The sequence below is a fragment of the Schistocerca serialis genome, chromosome 12 (assembly GCF_023864345.2).
Source record: "Schistocerca serialis cubense isolate TAMUIC-IGC-003099 chromosome 12, iqSchSeri2.2, whole genome shotgun sequence".
Classification (NCBI taxonomy): domain Eukaryota; kingdom Metazoa; phylum Arthropoda; class Insecta; order Orthoptera; family Acrididae; genus Schistocerca; species Schistocerca serialis.
In genome coordinates this window covers 86,419,870-86,440,227 of record NC_064649.1, presented here as the reverse complement: position 1 = coordinate 86,440,227, position 20,358 = coordinate 86,419,870, and the positions used below count along the sequence as shown (strand labels likewise).

Genomic DNA, 20,358 nt, shown 5'->3' with positions numbered 1-20,358 from the left:
GTAACTGCTGCCACGGTCTCCGAGCTGATTGTCCATGCTGTTGCAAACGTTTGTTGTGCAGATAGTTGTCGTCTTGCAAATGTCCTCATCTGTTGACTCAGGGATCGAGATGTGGCTGCACGATCCGTTACAGGCATGCGGATAAGGTGCCTGTCATCTCGACTGCTAGTGATACAAGGCCGTTGGGATCCAGCACGGTGTTCCGTATTACCCTCCTACTGATTCCATATTCTGCTAACAGTAATCGGATCTCGACCAACGCGAGCAGCAATGTCGTGATACGATAAACCGCAATCACAATAGGCTACAATCCGACCTTTATCAAAGTTGGAAACGTGATGGTACGCATTTCTCCTCCTTACACGAGGCATCACAACAATTTTTCATCAGGCAATGTCGGTCAACTGCTGTTTGTGTATGTGAAATCAGTTGGAAACTTTCCTCATGTCAGCACGTTGTAGGTGTCGCCAACCTTGTGTGAATGCTCTGAAAAGCTAATCATTTTCTTCCTGTTGGTTAAATTTCGCGTCTGTAGCACGTCATCTTCATGGTGTAGCAATTTTAATGGCCAGTAGTGCATAAATTTTAAAGATCCTCATTTTCGATTTATAGCTGTACAAGCTCTTATTCTGCTGATATAACTTTGGCATTATGTCACTGTCCAGCATAAATATTCAATGCTGTGTCATGGCACAGGTGTAAATTGTAAGTAATAGTGTCCTTGGAGAGCTGTATTCCATTTTATACTATGGAAACAACTGTCACACTAGTATTTGAATCTGCATGTGACTAGCACAAGTTTAGATGTTACGTTACTTGTGTCAGTGATCACATCTGCTGCCACCAGTGATATAAAATGGGCCAAATTTCCAAGGGTACAAAACCTTATGATCCGGCTAAGTCATTTTTCTGCAGTACCCTTCCTTCCAGGAGTGCTTGCTGCCTGGGCAGCTCAGTCAGTAAGAGAATTTTGGATGAAAGGCAAAGCTTCTGATTTTGAGTACCAGTTCAGCACACAGTTTTAATCTGTCAGGAAGTTTAAAAACAGTGCACACAACATGGTCCAAATAAACAATGATTCTGGTATTCATCCACTGTTGACCATTTCATACTACTTCAGTTGTGGTAAATTTCTGCAATTTCAACTTTGATGCATTCAAAAATTTGACATCACAGTTTTAGAGGGGGACTTTGTACCACACAATTATAATTTCAGGCATCACAGAATGTAAAACAACAACTTGTTTTGAATAGCACCAAGACAACACTGAGGTAAGACATCAAGGAAATCATCTGATCTAGGATAGAAGACAGAAGCCAGAAGCGTAATACTTATCTGTGCAGGGAGACAGCACAATATCTTTTGTTTCCTTACTGGACTAACCCCCCCCCCCCCCTCCCCCCCTCTCTGCACCATCAGTTATCTGTTTGATGGCATATTCTCCTTTTAGTGCATGACCAGAAAACTGCTCTAAATAGAGGCTATGTGGATGGTGAGAAATAGTAAACTGTGCAGGATTGCTTAGCCTCAATTTACACTATTTTGTCTGGTCTTATTCTTGTTTTATTGTCTTGTTTCATCACCCTTTTTAATTTAATTTGATTTATTCTTTTGTCCCTTTCTACTTTTTTTCTGACCTAAAATTGTCCTTTTTTAGGTCATTAATGACATAGTTACACTGACCTCCAAGTTGACTAGTACATGACTCCTCTCCTACTTGTAAGGTAGCACAGCTTTCAAATTTCATCTAGCATCAACAATCAATATTTCTCTCACACTATACGAGAAGTTCCTCCAGCCCCAGGCTCCTGTGGGATTTTGCCCATGTCCTTCTGCCATGCCACCGTCTTTTACTATAACACTTCCCTCCCTCTGGAAGAAGCCACCCTCTGCTCCTGAAAGCTAACAGAATGTCATACCTTCCTGTGCTGCCTTTGAAGATACATAGAATGCATCTTGGGCTCAGGAGATCACAAGACTGTCTGACTATCAGTATATGTTACTTCATTTAGCCTTACATAAGGTGTACATGTCGCCTTAAAGCTACAGATGCTAACTGAAGGCTGCCCTACAATGATGGACCAGAAGACTTCCTGCTGGCAACTCCAAAGCCCCTAGATCACGTAAATCCTCTAGATGTTCGCTTATAAGTTTTTAAATTGTGTATACTATTCTCTATACTTTACACATTTTTGTTTTCAATGTAGCAAGAAGCTATATGATAAATAATTAAATAGATAAATGAAATCCTGCTTCTAGAAAGGGAATAAATTACTGTTTAATATTTGAACATAATTTTTCACAACATTGACGAAATTATATCAGATTAGTATTTTGTGTAACTGGTCCCCAACAGCTGTAAGATACTTGATGGACTTCACTGTAAGTACAATAGCTGCACTTGTTTTGTATTTATTTCTCAGCAAACCATTTTGGTCATTACCGGACCATATTCAGGATATATAAAACGTGATCAGTTGAGTTTTGTATTATACATGGTTGATTTTTTTATAGATAGTCTTACAACAAGTTCATTTGGATAGTTATTACTATCTAACAAAGGAATAATTATTGTAAAGGCTAACTTCTGTGATCATTTATCAAATTTTAAAGTATTATGACATCCTGAATATGTTGTTGGTCAGAATATACTGATAGTCAAAATCTCTGGGATACCTAGTGCATGTAACATAAGGTCTTTCGGCAGAGGTAGCAGTAAACATGGCATTTCGGTTGTTCCAAGTGTGTTGTTACTTTAAACTGGTGGGCATAAGTATCCGATTACTTATTTCATAACTTATATCGAAATGGAGCATTTCAAGATTCTGACTAATTATTGCTATCACCCAAAAATCCATAGCAATACAATTATAATTTTATGAGCAACTTGGGATTGACAGAACAACAATATAAAAATTGTAGAATTATTTTTCCATCCATATTTATACTTAAAACTTTAAAACCATCATGTCTATATCCCTGTCCATTTGAACATGCTCATCTCCAAAACTACAAGACAAATTTTCAAGGGTTATTCATAGGCAACATAAGTGTAGCTTGGGGTGATGTACAAGCTTCATTTCATGAAAATAAGGGAAAAAAATAAAGGTTTTTAAATTTTATCTAAACTCATTCAATCAGCTTAGTATTTTGGATGTTTAATTATCACAATGTAGTACACCACAGAACCAATAGACAGCACTTAAGTTTTGTGGTACATTAAAGAGCCAATACATGGAACTATTAGCTTTTTTTTTAATGCAGTGACAGTTGTATTTCCAGAAGGTGACATCAAGGACAGAATGAAGTGGCAAAATCTTATCTTAACAAACTAACAGCAAATTTACTTGGCTATGATCAGATTCACAGATTTCACTTTGTGTACCAGATACTTAACAATATTGCAGTTTTTGTTATGTTTTACTTATATTCCATGCTAAGGAAAACAAATTTAATAAGTTTGCTTTGTGGTTTGTGTGCCTACACATTAGATTTAGATTTTATTTTCTTTACATTTAAGAATGCCTGAAAATGATCAAGTCTTCCTGAATACACCAGAATGGCTAAAGACTGAGGACTTTGAAATCTCAAGAGTCCAATGAAGATGGAGAGACGAGACTTGCTGCTCCTCGGGAACATCAGGCTTAAACTCGCTCTTTGGAAACTGCTTCCAAAAGTGAGGTGTTGTGTCTAGACAAGACAGCCTAGACACAATGAGAGGAAGCCGAAAGGCACGCGCTTAAACTCACGCAGGCTGGTGTGAGGTCTGAAACAGGATACGTAATGAATGCTATAAAGAAAAGTACGTAGCTTCTGGAATACTTAACTTTAATCCATAATTGTAGAACATCGCTATTGATGATACATGCTTCATATAATAAATATCAATTGAATACGGCGCCTTGCTAGGTCGTAGCAATTGACTTAGCTGAAGGCTATGCTAACTATCTTCTCGACAAATGAGAGAGTCTTCGTCAGTGTAGCATCGCTAGCAAAGTCGGCTGTACAACTGGGGCGAGTGCCAGTAAGTCTCTCTAGACCTGCCGTGTGGTGGCGCTCGGTCTGCGATCACTGACAGTGGCGACACGCGAGTCCGACGTATACTACCGGACCGCAGCCGATTTAAAGGCTACCACCTAGCAAGTGTGGTGTCTGGCGGTGACACCACATGAGGTACGATGCAATTCTAACCGAGAACGTCGTGCATTATCTCGCTTCTCAGAACCCTTAACTCACAGACGCTTTAGTTACTTCTCTCTAGCGTAACATCATAGAAGGAGAAATTCTGACAAAAAGTGGCACAGGTGAGAGAGTGGTGATACCCTGAATCCCACTTATTCCTAACAGTTTTTCATTTCATTCAAAACATGTACAATTCACAGTGAGCTCATGTTATCCACCGACGATAAGCAACACATTAGGTGAAACCCTGCATGATGCGGGTGTGGATCTTAGTGTCAGTTTGCTTTTCACATGACCCACTCTGTGTAGCTGTGAATCAAACAAGCTCTTCATTCATTTAACCTATTCTACTACTTCAAATGTTGTATACAAAAAAGCTTTATAAATCAAAACTAAATTCTGTGAGTACAAAGACGGGCAGAATCACAAATAAATATCTGGTCACTGCCAGGATTCCCAATTAGTTATAAACATTTTCAGCTCAGTGATCACTTTCATAAGAAAATTTCATTTTTCTCAGTAGAAAAAAAAAAAAAAAACAGCTGTCTTGTAAGACCTCAGAAAATGTAAAGATAAAATTTTCTCTTTACATCATATGTTCTCAGTAATCTTAATAATTTTGTTGGGACTTATGAAGAGATTATAAAGAGAAGACTTGGAAGGTTGTAATATCCCACTGGTTAGTGAGTAGTTAAAAATGGTTTAAATACCTGTGAATACCTTGCCTTCATGTCCCTCAACGACTGCATACGAGAGCTAAAATATGCTTGTTCAATACATACAGGATACCATAATGGATTTCACTACCATGATGAAGGCCACAACTGAACTAAAGTACGTAGATTTATTCACTTCAAAACCAGTATCTTATGAGCTCATGATCAGCGTTCACTGTAATAAGCCTCGATGTTACTACTACAGCTAACCGATGGTAGTACATACTACACTGGCAATATTAGATAGTCTAGATGCAGTAATTTGATAGAAACACATGTGTAAAGTCCATTGCATTGTTCAACACTAATACTCAGCAAAGTACGAATATAAAGTCACATATCAGTCTGCCTTTTGCGATATTAAATCAAACTTTTTAACACTCCAAAATAATCCGTCACTGCAGTGTTCCAATATGCTGTTTTAGACAATGTCCAACACATGAGTTACTCTATTGTAAATCCAAACCTGAATCATGCACCAACAACTTATCTCCGCTATATGCACAGATCTGTCCTCCAGTGGGTCCAACTCTCATCTGCCCTAACAATACTCGAGGCCGAGTATTTATACTCTTCCTGCAATGTACTACTGCTTATAATAATGCAAAATATAATTTATAATATGAAATAGTTTTACAACATTATCAAACACTTTATCATATTCCCTACTTTGCTAGAACAAGTTTAAGACATAAAAATCACATTAATAAGCATTCTAACAATGCTAAATGATCAGTTATCTATATTTTGTTAATTAGGATCGAGATTTAATTCCTACCATTTACAGATGATAAGAACGAAATATATTATTCTTTTATCTAAACATTTTCCATATATTAATTTCCTGAATCTGATTTTGATTGTTTATGGTACAAAGGCTAACTACTATTGTTTGGTATTGATATTATTCTTCTAAAACTCCTTTTCCTATTATCGGAAAGTAATTGAATTTAATTATAGCTGGAGATATAAGAGTATTGATATAATAATACATAATGCAGGGGTTGTAACCATAAGGCTATAACGTTACAAGGTGATTAAAGTGAATGGTTTAAGACTGTGACTACAGCAGCCCTGCATCAAGGATGGAACTCAACACAGTCAAACACTGGTGCAGATAAAACAAATTATGTTTTAAACCATGCGAGAGATAAAATATTTTTGAAAAACCCTATCATGAATGCCACGGAAAGAACTGTTGCAGCACTGAAATCAAGGAACAAGGCTGCTAGCACAGAAACAGGCCATTTCACAGTACTGGCCAATCTCATAGCTACCCAAGAGGAAGTAATATAAATGTTCCACACGGCTCCAGCAGCACTTCAGTTTACGCAACCGAAATTTCTCTCCACTGCTGTAGAGAGTAATATGCAGAACAAACAGCCTTCCACAGCTCCTTTTCTCTTCTTTCTGTGTTGCACAGCTTCACATCACATTACAAAAACAAGGACTAGAGATGGCCAGCTGGGTGACAGTAACAAGCATCAATACACAAGCTTTTCATCTGGCCAGCCATCTCATGCTCTATATCTGGAGTATACAGCCACATTGTCTCAACTCTCTTGCAGTCTTCAAATACTTCAAATGTTAACAACACTGGGTGTACACCGTTTCACCTGTCTTTGCAAGGGATTTCAATATTGAAAATACGTCACATCACATCATTATCTACTACAGTGTTTATTACTCTCTGTCCACAAAACCCAGGGTTCTGCGGAATCACTCAACTGTTCTGCAAACCAACAGATGTGCCTTTTTTATGATATTCAAGAAGGTAACTTAAAAACACAGAATTACAACTAACCCTATCTTCCACTTATAATTTGGATAGACAGCAGCAATATTTCTAGACAGTCAATAATGTTGTATTCATCAGAGACCAGACATGAGCCCCAAGACCAGAACAGCAGCATCACAGATGGCAAACTTGACTATCAAGGAACAACTGCAAGAGGCAAGATTGTAATGGGCCATTCAAATGATCAACACTGTCTGTCTCTCAGTGCGTCTGCATTCAGAGCAGTCAGTATTACTCTGTCCCCTATCATTAGTACTTTACAAATGAAGAGCAGACTGCATATTAAAATGAATTGTGGACTGAAACAATATTTATCATCAATACATAACCTTCGAACATGTGAGCAGAAGAGTGCAAACTGATATCCAGTTCATCACTGGAAGAAAAATTTAAATTACTGTCATTAACAGAATTCTGGCACAGTTTAAAATACGAATATCTTCAATTGTTACAAAAGACTGCGCTGCTTCTTTTATCACTGGACAACTACACATATGTACAGAGCAGGGTTCTCAGCTAACGTGGCAAGACAAAATCGATACACAACAGACTTGATGCCAAATCTGTCATGATGCTCGTAGTTCAGTTTTCATCCACAATACTTAATAGTAAGTATATCCTTGAAAACAAAAACCAGTGTCATTCATATCATTAAAAAGTATACTTAAAAGTTCTGTTTATGTTATTTTAAATTCAAGTTATTTAAAGAAATCTGAGTACATTTTGAAATTAGTTTTTGATGCAAATAAATGTTGTCTGAAATAATTCTCATTTTGTTGGAGATGAGCAATTTACATAAAGTTCCATTAAAAACATACTACAGAAACAAACCAGTTGTTCCATGATAAAAGGGGACCTTAAAAAGGGTTCCACTTGTCTTCTTCAGGAAAACGGATTCCTACTTGGCTTTCTGTAGCACTGCCGTAACACTCGCATGTTGATCAAACGTACCAGTAACAAATCTAGCAGTACACCTCTGAATTGCTTTGATGTTTTCCTTTAATCCAACCTGAAGGGGGTCCCACATACATGAACAGTTCTCAATTATGGCATAATCAATACTGTGTCTCAGGAACCATGGTTTCGGGTACTATAATATGTACAGGAGCCACAAGCTCTGAAGGGGTAGGGGCAGATATGGTGAATCATTCAAATGTTACAGGATATGGAATGAAGAGGACTGGAATGGCATCAGGTTGAGAGGGAAGATGTGCAACTGCGCAGGCAAAGGTAGATGGATATCACAATACTGGTGGCAGCGATCACAATAGTGTCTGTGGCAATCGTGATAGTGATGGTAATTATGGTGGTGGTAATGATCATAGTAATAATCATTAGAATGATGATGATGGTTGTGGTGAGCAGTGATAATGAGCATGATAATTACTGCCATGGTGATTATCATGGTAGCCATAGTCTAATACTGCTTAATGTGATAGATTTGCCACTTGTTTTCTATGGCATATATTACTAATAGAAAAAAATGTATAAAAATAAACTGACCACAGCCAACGCGAACACCCAAAATCTGCAGTATACAAATGAGGACATCATTCCAAAGAAATTACTTCCACTGCTACAGTTTTTAATTGTGGCCTGACCATTCTGCTTGCTAATAGGTGGCACTTCACTTTCAGTTCTGCCTTTACACCACCACCTTTGTTTGTTCTGCTTTGTGGCAGGTCTAGCCATTGTACTTTTCCATCTCTCCTTGCCTTGCAGTATTCTGTTCACTTCTGGGTTACCTTCTTTCTCCTTCATTACCCTTTACATTCTCCATCCTTTCAATTGCTTGCTGGGTAAACACAGCCTTCTGAAAACATGGTTAAGCCATTCTTGATTCTTACAGAGTTTCTATTCTACCCAAAATCTCCTTGCTCCTCACTCTGTCTTCTCTACTCACACCCTCTAGTTTCCACCACACCCATATTTCCAGTGGTGTCTGCCTCCTTTTGTTGTCTTTTCATTACGTCCAGGTCCCTGGCCCATATACTCTCATTCCATATCTAGCATTTGGTCATCTATGATGTCCCATGAACAGCATCCCACAGTCAAACAACATTCAATCAACAGATACGAGTGTAAGCAGTGTAAATGGGAATACCACACAGACTGCTCGAGACAGCATACAATAATAATACAAAAAAATGGCAAGACCATTTTGATAATACAATAATAAGCTTTTCATAAAATTTAGATTTTGTGTGGGGAGAAATCAGTGCTTACTTGTTTTTCAATGTATCTATTGACTATCACAATGGCACACGGTGGCCACTTTTCAGAACACTATCTTCTGAGCTGTAAATTGGGTGGCAAATTAATGTTTCACTAATGTAAGTGTTAATCATGCTGTTTCAAATCAAGGTCCCTTATCTACAAGTGGATGTTGTCGAAACATACAAAAACTTATTGAAAATATAGACATGCTAGCATTTTTATTTTTTTTTTTTTTTTGTCCATTACATCAATATTTGTTTACTGTTACCGCTACATGTATTTCAAAGGCACAGGAGTACACACAGGACATACAATCAACGTTAAGGTGAATAAAAGGCACAAGACTCACCTGTGCGCTGGCTTTCGTAAGGGTCTTCGACATCAGCCTCGTGGTATATCACAGAGTGGATGGAGTCGTTGTGTCCCGACGGGAAGAAGTGGTGTGCCTTCTCGACGTAGAAGGCACCGTCTGAAGGCGAGTATATCTTGCCCTCAAACACTCCATCGATAACGGAGCCAAATACGTGGCTCTTGGGTTCACCTGAAACAAAATGGAAAGCGAATATTATATAGTCTACCATCTCTGTGTCATCCCAGCTGCACTGCACACAATTAGACACAGTTTACGTAGAAAGACATCACAACTTCATTACTAAACTGTCTTTGTGCAAAAGTTTATTAGCACATCAAAGTTACAGATAAATTTAGACAGAAGAATATCTGTCACGAATTCCGCTATGAAATAACTGGTTCATTTCAGTGTATGCATTCATCAAGTTCTTTCATTTCAAAGTATTGCCTCACAGAATGGGTGCCGAACAAAATCCTAGGTCATTTGACACACTTTCATTTTCTATTGTTCTACAAAACTGTTGAGCAATTCATCTAACCGAGCGAGGTGGCACAATGGTTAGCACACTTGACTCGCATTTGGGAGGAAGACAGTTCAATCCAGAGTCCGGCCATCCTGATTTAGGCTTTCTGTGATTTCCCTAAATCGCTCCAGGCAAATGCCGGGATGGTTCCCCGTCCTTCCCTAATCCGATGTGACCGATGACCTCACTGTTTGGTCTATTCCCTCAAACAACCCAACCCCAATGCATCTAAAACACATATAGTATTCACTGAATAAAAGCAAGGTAAAATAATATTGCGTAAAGAGATTCTTGGATATCTTCCAGAGCTACGTTTAAACAGGTTGGAATTACTGCATTCACTTCACAGTACATATACTTCTTAGTTGTTCTTAAAGTTAAATGCAAAAAAGTCAGTTTTGGATCAACCAGAGTTTTCTGCGCTTACACTAATTGTCACGTAGGCAATGGCTCCTCAGTTATAGCTTACAGAGAGGTTTTACATTCCAATGTTAAGGTCCATAAGTAACAGTATGAAGACATAAAATATGACTGGAAAATTCTGCGCATATTGAAAAGAAAAAGAAAACTATGTATTATATAACTATACTTTCATCAAATAACCTTGATTTAAAGACTAAAGACTCCTCTTAGTAGTATTTCATGCAGCAGTACTGACAGAGCTCTGCCCTTAGAGCATGAAAGTAGCTCACTCTTCGACAGTTGTCAATGCAGCCACACCAGTAGTAAGAAAGCAGCTGCTCTGTATTAAACCAACGTTCTCCTGCTAATGTATTATGTTTATTTGTGGTCATTTCAAGCACTTGTAATGTATAACATATTAATGACAGATAATTAATAAAATACACTGCTGGGAAAACAAATTACTACACCTGGAAAGATGATATCGATTTCAATCCAATCACAGCATATGACACCTGGAGGGCAGTAAACGTACTGATTATGGTTTCCATGCCGTCTGCCAACAGGTAACACAGTGGACAGATAACATCTGAGTCTACCCTTTATTAGGGAGTGCTCACAGCCAGAAGGTTCAGTGTACACTCCTGGAAATGGAAAAAAGAACACATTGACACCGGTGTGTCAGACCCACCATACTTGCTCCGGACATTGCGAGAGGGCTGTACAAGCAATGATCACACGCACGGCACAGCGGACACACCAGGAACCGCGGTGTTGGCCGTCGAATGGCGCTAGCTGCGCAGCATTTGTGCACCGCCGCCGTCAGTGTCAGCCAGTTTGCCGTGGCATACGGAGCTCCATCGCAGTCTTTAACACTGGTAGCATGCCGCGATAGTGTGGACATGAACCGTATGTGCAGTTGACGGACTTTGAGCGAGGGCGTATAGTGGGCATGCGGGAGGCCGGGTGGACGTACCGCCGAATTGCTCAACACGTGGGGCGTGAGGTCTCCACAGTACATCGATGTTGTCGCCAGTGGTCGGCGGAAGGTGCACGTGCCCGTCGACCTGGGACTGGACCGCAGCGACGCACGGATGCACGCCAAGACCGTAGGATCCTACGCAGTGTCGTAGGGGACCGCACCGCCACTTCCCAGCAAATTAGGGACACTGTTGCTCCTGGGGTATCGGCGAGGACAATTCGCAACTGTCTCCATGAAGCTGGGCTACGGTCCCGCACACCGTTAGGCCGTCTTCCGCTCACGCCCCAACATCGTGCAGCCCGTCTCCAGTGATGTCGCGACAGGCGTGAATGGAGGGACGAATAGAGACGTGTCGTCTTCAGCGATGAGAGTCGCTTCTGCCTTGGTGCCAATGATGGTCGTATGCGTGTTTGGCGCCGTGCAGGTGAGCGCCACAATCAGGACTGCATACGACCGAGGCACACAGGGCCAACACCCGGCATCATGGTGTGGAGAGCGATCTCCTACACTGGCCGTACACCACTGGTGATCGTCAAGGGGACATTGAATAGTGCACGGTACATCCAAACCGTCATCGAACCCATCGTTCTACCATTCCTAGAGCGGCAAGGGAACTTGCTGTTCCAACAGGACAATGCACGTCCGCATGTATCCCGTGCCACCCAACGTGCTCTAGAAGGTGTACGTCAACTACCCTGGCCAGCAAGATCTCCGGATCTGTCCCCCATTGAGCATGTTTGGGACTGGATGAAGCGTCGTGTCACGCGGTCTGCACGTCCAGCACGAACACTGGTCCAACTGAGGCGCCAGGTGGAAATGGCATGGCAAGCCGTTCCACAGGACTACATCCAGCATCTCTACGATCGTCTCCATGGGAGAATAGCAGCCTGCATTGCTGCGAAAGGCGGATATACACTGTACTAGTGCCGACATTGTGCATGCTCTATTGCCTGTGTCTATGTGCCTGTGGTTCTGTCAGTGTGATCATGTGATGTATATGACCCCAGGAATGTGTCAATAAAGTTTCCCCTTCCTGGGACAATGAATTCACGGTGTTCTTATTTCAATTTCCAGGAGTGTAGTTTACAGATGTGAAGCATGACAGCAACGACACTCCATGCTCCCTGCAGCCAAGTGAGCCAGTTTGAAATGGAAGAACTGTGGCCTTTTGAGTGGCAGGATGAACCTTTTGGAGAATTGCCACACACGTTGGACGTGCTGCATCAATTATGCAGTGGTGCTGTTGTCAATGGTCACGTGAATGTTCTCAAACGCGTACACGATGTTCTGGATGTCCACGCAGCACAGATACGCACCAGCATCGTCGTACTGTAAGGGCAGCAGTGGCAGACTCTACAGTTACCATAGCACAGAAAAGAGGTCTGTGAACCCAGATGTGCCAGCACAAACTGTAGCAAACTCGTTGGTACCAGTGGGACACCCACAGTTCTACCCATTTTCCATTCACACTACAGCAAGGATCGTTTGGAGTATGGTGTGGAGCACCGGTGTCTCCAGCAATGGAAGCAGGTTCTGCATGCATACAGGTGATGGTCATTTGTTCATACCATGCAAACCTGGTGAGCATTGTCTCGTACAGTGCATTCATGCAAGACTCACTGGTCCCACCTCAGGCCTTACGGTTGTGATACGCTGCAACTCTTGTTAACCTTTCGTGTTTCTGTAGGAGATGCTAACCAGCACTTGGTATTTTGTCAGACCCATTCTTTTGCTGTTCTACATCTACATCTACATCCATACTCCGCAAACCACCTGACAGAGTGTGGCAGATGGTACCTTGAGTACTTCTATCGGTTCTCCCTTCTATTCCAGTCTCGTACTGTTCGGGGAAAGAAGGATTGTCGGTATGCCTCTGTGTGGGCTCTAATCTCTCTGGTTTTATCCTCATGGTCTCTTCGCGAGATATACGTAGGAGGGAGCAATATACTGCTTGACTCCTCGGTGAAGGTATGTTCTCGAAACTTCAACAATAGCCCGTACCGAGCTACTGAGCGTCTCTCCTGCAGAGTCTTCCACTGGAGTTTATCTATCATCTCCGTAATGCTTTCGCGATTACTAAATGATCCTGTAACGAAGCGTGCTGCTCTCCGTTGGATCTTCTCTATCTCTTCTATCAACCCTATCTGGTACGGATCCCACACTGCTGAGCAGTATTCAAGCAGTGGGCGAAGAAGTGTGCTGTAACCTACTTCCTTTGTTTTCGGATTGCATTTCCTTAGGATTCTTACAATGAATCTGTCTGGCATCTGGTTTACCGACGATCAACTTTATATGATCATTCCATTTAAATTAACTCCTAATGCGTACCCCCAGATAATTTATGGAATTAACTGCTTCCAGTTGCTGACCTGCTATATTGTAGCTAAATGATAAGGGATCTTTCTTTCTATGTATTCGCAGCACATTACACTTGTCTACATTGAGATTCAATTGCCATTCCCTACACCATGTGTCAATTCGTTGCAGATCCTCCTGCATTTCAGTACAATTTTCCATTGTTATAACCTCTCGATATACCACAGCATCATCCGCAAAAACCCTCAGTGAACTTCCGATGTCATCCACAATGTCATTTATGTATATTCTGAATAGCAACAGTCCTACGACACTCCCCTGTGGCACACCTGAAATCACTCTTACTTCGGAGAACTTCTCTCCATTGAGAATGACATGCTGCGTTCTGTTATCTAGGAACTCCTCAATCCAATCACACAATTGATCTGATAGTCCATATGCTCTTACTTTGTTCATTGAACGTCTATGGGGAACTGTATCGAACGCCTTGTGGAAGTCAAGAAACACGGCATCTACCTGGGAACCAGTGTCTATGGCCCTCCGAGTCTCGTGGACGAATAGCGCAAGCTGGGTTTCACATGACCGTCTTTTTCGAAATCCATGCTGATTCCTACAGAGTAGATTTCTAGTCTCCAGAAAAGTCATTATACTCGAACATAATACGTGTTACAAAATTCTACAACTGATCGACGTTAGAGATATAGGTCTATAGTTCTACACATCTGTTGGACGTCCTCTTCTTGAAAACGGGGATGACCTGTGACCTTTTCCAATCCTTTGGAACGCTACGCTCTTCTAGAGACCTACGGTACACCGCTGTAAGAAGGGGAGCAAGTTCCTTCTCGTACTCTGTGTAAAATCGAACCGGTATCCCATCAGGTCCAGCGGCCTTCCCTCTTTTGAGCAATTGTAATTGTTTCTCTATCCCTCTGTCGTCTATTTCGATATCTACCATTTTGTCATCTGTGCGACAACCTAGAGAAGGAACTACAGTGCAGTCTTCCTCTGTGAAACAGCTTTGGAAAAAGACATTTAGTATTTCGGCCTTTAGTCTGTCATCCTCTGTTCCAGTAGCATTTTGGTCTCAGAGTGTCTGGACATTTTGTTTTGATCCACCCACCGCTTTGACATAAGACCAACATTTCTTAGGATTTTCTGTCAAGTCAGTACATAGAACATTACTTTCGAATTCACTGAACGTCTCTCGCATATCCCTCCTGACACTACATTTCGCTTCGTGTAATTTTTGTTTGTCTGCAAGGCTTTGGCTATGTCTATGTTTGCTGTGAAGTTCCCTTTGCTTCCGCAGCAGTTTTCTAACTCGGTTGTTGTACCACGGTGGCTCTTTTCCATCTCTTACGATCTTGCTTGGCACATAAGATGCGTTGTTCCGTCAGGATAATGCTGCCAACACAGTGCCCGTGAAACTCAACGCACACTGCGAGAAGTGCAGCAACTTCCCTGGTCGGCACGGTCTTCGGATTTGTCTCCAATGGAGCACGTGCATTCACGATGGGACGAGAAGTGACTCGCCAACCTGCAACTCTTAGAGAACTACGTGAACATGTCGAACAGGTGTGGCATAGTGTACCCCAGGACGGTATTCACCGTGCCACAGTCAGCACTTGCATTTCCACCCTTGGAGGCCACCTCATGTACTAAATGGGTATTTCAGCATGGTTTCATACCTGGTACCTGAAAACCACTTGTGCTATTGATCTGTAAATTTGATCAATTCATGTTCTTGATCGTACTGTTTCAACAACAAATATTGAGTGAATTGGAAATCTCTAATAGGGTGTACTAATTTTTTCCCAGCAGTGTAATCTACAGAAATAATTTCAGATTATATATACTAAGATGGTATCTGTTCTTTCGGACATGTCCGAAAGAACAGATACCATCGGTGACCATGCAGCTCATTAGAATGAAATTACAATGAAATGAACACCCTTAGCTGCTTACAGGCATTGACATACGTCAACGGGGACAGCTGTAAATGTGTGCCCCAACCGGGACTCGAAACCGCGATCTCCCGCTTACATGGCAGACGCTCTATCCATATGGGCCACCGAGGACACAGAGGATAGCGCGACTGCAGGGATTTATCTCTGTCTCGCCTCCCGCGAAACCCACATTCTCAACGTATGGTCCCGCACTACATTCGTAGTGCCCCCGCCCATTATACTCATTACTCGCGGCGCTTTGCCGATTCCCGTAAGAGTTTGGGCTCTGTTTGTGCATTCGCGGGAGGCGTGCCAGAGATAAATCCCTGCAGTCGCACTATCCTCTGCGTTCTCGGTGGCTCAGATGGATAGAGCGTCTGCCATGTAAGCAGGAGATCCTGGGTTCGAGTCCCAGTCGGGGCACACATTTTTATCTGTCCCCTTTTACGTATGTCAACGCCTGTAAGCAGCTAAGGGTGTTCATTTCACTGTAATTTCATTCTAACGAGCTGCATGGTCACAAATGGTATTTGTTCTTTCGGACATGTCCGAAAGAACAGATACCTTCTTAGTATATATATAGTTAAGGCTCACCGGTCACTTGTCCATCTTCTCCTTCTGTGCGAATGCACAAACAGAGCCTGAACTCTTACGGGAATCGGCAACGCATTGCCAGTAATGAGTATAATGGGAGGGGGGGGGGGGGCACTACGAATGTAGTGCGGGACCATACGTTGAGAATGTGGGTTTCGCGGGAAGCGTGCCAGAGATAAATCCCTGCAGTCGCGCTATCCTCTGTGTCCTCGGTGGCTCAGATGGATAGAGCGTCTGCCATGTAAGCAGGAGATCCTGGGTTTGAGTCCCAGTCGGGGCACACATTTTCATCTGTCCACGTTGACGTATGTCAACACCTGTAAGCAGCTAAGGGTGTTCATTTCATTGTAATTTCAGATTACACTATGTTTGTTGTGTCTAGGCAAGACAGCCTAGACACAATGGGAGGAAGCCGAAAGGCACGCGCTTAAACTCACGCAGGCTGTCGTGAGGTCTGAAACAGGATACGTAATGAATGCTATAAAGAAAAGTACGTAGCTTTTGGAATACTTAACTTTAATCCACATTTGTAGAACATCGCTCTTGATGATACATTAATAGAATCTCAATATCAATTGAATACGGCGCCTTGCTAGGTCGTAGCAAATGTAGCTGAAGGCTACGCTAACTATCGTCTCGGCAAATGAGAGCGTATGTAGTCAGTGAACCATCGCTAGCAAAGTCGGCTGTACAACTGGGGCGAGTGCCAGGACGTCTCTCTAGACCTGCCGTGTGGTGGCGCGGTCTGCGATTACTGACAGTGGCGACACGCGGGTCTGGCGTATACTAATGGACCGCGGCCGATTTAAAGGCTACCACCTAGCAAGTGTGGTGTCTGGCGGTGACACTACAATGTTAATCTGTGTTTCCATCATCTCTATGGTTTCTCCTAGATTACGATATCTACATAATATCATTTATTGATAAATGAAACAACAACGAATATTAGTTACAAGTGTACGGACTGCAGCCTGACAACCCAAACATAGTATTGCGAAACAATAACAGAGTCAATAGCTGCAGCAAAAAAATGGCTCTGAGCACTATGGGACTCAACTGCTGTGGTCATAAGTCCCCTAGAACTTAGAACTACTTAAACCTAACTAACCTAAGGACAGCACACAACACCCAGCCATCACGAGGCAGAGAAAATCCCTGACCCCGCCGGGAATCGAACCCGGGAACCCGGGCGTGGGAAGCGAGAACGCTACCGCACGACCACGAGATGCGGGCATAGCTGCAGCAAACAGCAGTGCCCAACACACAAAATGTTACTTCTGAGAAACTGTTCCTCAAATCTTCACATCTAACCTTTGTCCTGGGTCTTGTTACCCTAGATGTCAAAAACGATGGGAAATGTCTACACTAACTTTCTTTAAGCACAATATACTGCAGCATGATTACCCAGCACTCCATCATAGCAAAAGGAGCGGCAGTTTTAACAAGTGTGGTTTCCAACACGTTGAAAAGCACTGTCTATTGTTGTTTTCTGTCTCTATCTATTGCTCTATTGGGTTCATCTCCTGTAATTGGGCATGCCAGTCCAGAAGCTCGATGTTATTTTCCCGAAGCCAAGTAGTTGTGTGGACAGATTTATGGCAGGTTGCATTATCGTGCTGGAATTTAACGCCATCCGTATTCGTATCGCCAGAAAGTGTTGTAAAAGAGGGCAGCAAAGCAGATTCTAGGGCTTCTATGTAGTTTATGGGAATCCATTTGGCCCCCTCATGCAGCGTTTATAGAGCCCCAGATCATGACGCTTCTTCCGCCACGTTTTACGGTAGGGACTACTAGACCATACGTCCGGATTAATCCGGACTTGTCTTCCTTTTTAACTCTTTGTCCGTGGTCCGGGCGGATTTTTACAGTGTCCGGCGTTTTCGCAAAGTTGAGCGTAATACAGTTAAATTTACAATTCGTCCCGTTCTATTGCTCTTTTCTTAAATACTTTAACTACTGGCACAGCCTTCGTGATAAACATTTACGATGGCGGTGTTAGTAGGTGCCAGGTGGCACCAGGATCGTAGATGTTATCGTTGATCGACCTATAAGCGAATGCAAATATCGATTATTTAAAATTTTCGTTTCGTATCTTCGCTTTGTATTGGCTTGGCTTCCTGTACTGCACGTGTGATTTGTGAGTGTAATTTTTAACCGAGTGAGTTAACTAAACCTAAACGAAAGTGTACGTTTTCTTATGTCCTTTCCTGCAAGTATACGGGTTTCAAGAAAGGGAGAAATCAATTTGAAGCGGAATATAAGATATGTAGAGCTGGAAAGTACGTCTCAGTGAGTGGCCAATAAAGGTAATAAATAACTCGACAGATTAACTGTCATGGTTTTATTTCATTGTTTCATAGTCATTAAATTTATTTGTATTCGGAAGGTTAAAGTGCAGTTTACATGTCGTCAGCTGCTGCTTGAATTGTAGATGTTGGTAGCGGTGCGGCGAATGAAGGGAGGTGAATGAATGGTCTTACGTTTTTCGCTTTTCTAAACAATTCCGTGTTGTTAACACAACAAAACAATTGACGCCACACTGTCACCACAATCAATGTTTTTAATTTTTTATATTGCTCAGTTAACCACCACCTGACAATCAGTAACAATTGACAACTAGTTTTAATTCCCGGCAGAAACACACAATCTTATTGGCTGACTGAACGCTATAAAACGAAATGCATGTTGCTTTGTCACTGAAATGTTAAATTTCTTGCACAGGTGGCCAAGATCTTGAACATCACATTGCCACTCAGAAATAATAAACTCATTTATTAAAATTGAACTTATGTTTGATGGGGAATACTGCAGATGATGATGTTACCATCCGTCAGCTTTGGACAAATCACATGAAAGTAGCTAATCAGAAGTGTCGTTTAGGCGGCCGTCTTTGTTAAATCTTAAAACTAGGCGTAAATATAAACACAATTGATGCCACCCTGTCACCCCAATCAATGATTTTAATAAAAAATAAAAAAATATTGCTCTGGGTATCACCACCCGACCACCAATAACAATTAACTACTAGTTTTACAGGTAATTCCCAGCAGTCGGACCGATGACCGTTGCAGTCTGGTCCCTTTAATCCCACAAACCAACCCAGCAGTCACGTGACTTGTCCAAAGATGACGCGTGCTATCCTCATATGCAGTTGACCCGTTTGATGTGTCCTCTTTCTTTCCTTTGTCCTCCCTTTTGAAGATGTTTGTCCTCCTTTTTAAAAAAATTGCATCCGGTCACCCTAGGACTACCTCAAACTCTGTGTTATATTCCTCGCCCATCAGGCTACGGACATAGGTCACACCCGGTGTACCTGTACTCTGAAATGTGAATAAATATTGTGGAGAATTCTTTGATGAGTTTCTAAATTAACACATTTTGTTTTCTACCCAAACTGGTACGTGCATTTAGAGCATGAAGTAGACAAACCCGCCTGGATGTTTGCTTCCTCAGACCACATGATATTTTACCAACCCTGTTCGGTGATTGGTGGTTTAGGGCCCACTCATGCCATGCCTTGCTATTCTTCTCAGACAGCCATGGCTTCTTCCTAGCTTTACAGCATTTTAGACCAGCTTCTTGAAGTCGTCTAAGCATGATGGAAGCAGATATTGTTTTCGTAAAACTCAGGCAACTCAGCAGCGAGGTCTATAGAGCTTTTCTTCCTAGCTGTTAACGACTTTCTTATTCCGTATCCTCCCCCCACCCCCATGAACCATGGACCTTGCCGTTGGTGGGGAGGCTTGCGTGCCTCAGCGATACAGATAGCCGTACCGTAGGTGCAACCACAACGGAGGGGTATCTGCTGAGAGGCCAAACAAACGCGTGGTTCCTGAAGAGGGGCAGCAGCCTTTTCAGTGGTTGCAGGGGCAACAGTCTGGATGATTGACTGATCTGGCCTTGTAACAATAACCAAAACGGCCTTGCTGTGTTGATACTGCGAACGGCTGAAAGCAAGGGGAAACTACGGCCGTAATTTTTTCCGAGGCCATGCAGCTTTACTGTATGGTTAAATGATGATGGCGTCCTCTTGTGTAAAATATTCCGGAGGTAAAATAGTCCTCCATTCGGATCTCCGGGCGGGGACTACTCAAGAGGATGTCGTTATCAGGAGAAAGAAAACTGGCGTTCTAGGGATCGGAGCGTCGAATGTCAGATCCCTTAATCGGGCAGGGAGGTTAGAAAATTTGCAAAGGTTGCAGTAGGTACTGGGAGACGAAGAAGCTTGCACAGGATAGAGTAGCATGGGGAGCTGCATCAAACCAGTCTCTGGACTGAAGACCACAACAACAACAAAATGTGTGTGAAATATTTTGGGACTTAACTGCT

The 20,358-nt window shown here is 42.2% G+C and overlaps 1 protein-coding gene across 2 annotated transcripts in view; it reads right to left on the bottom strand.

Annotated features, from left to right (window-relative positions):
* LOC126428102 (disintegrin and metalloproteinase domain-containing protein 10) overlaps nucleotides 1-20,358 on the bottom strand; it is a 561,823-nt gene that overhangs the window by 55,182 nt on the left and 486,283 nt on the right. For both annotated transcript variants that reach the window (XM_050090004.1, XM_050090003.1), the window contains exon 3: nucleotides 9,264-9,455. In XM_050090004.1, coding sequence (XP_049945961.1) covers nucleotides 9,264-9,455 — 192 coding nt within the window. The remainder of the gene's footprint in view (nucleotides 1-9,263; nucleotides 9,456-20,358) is intronic.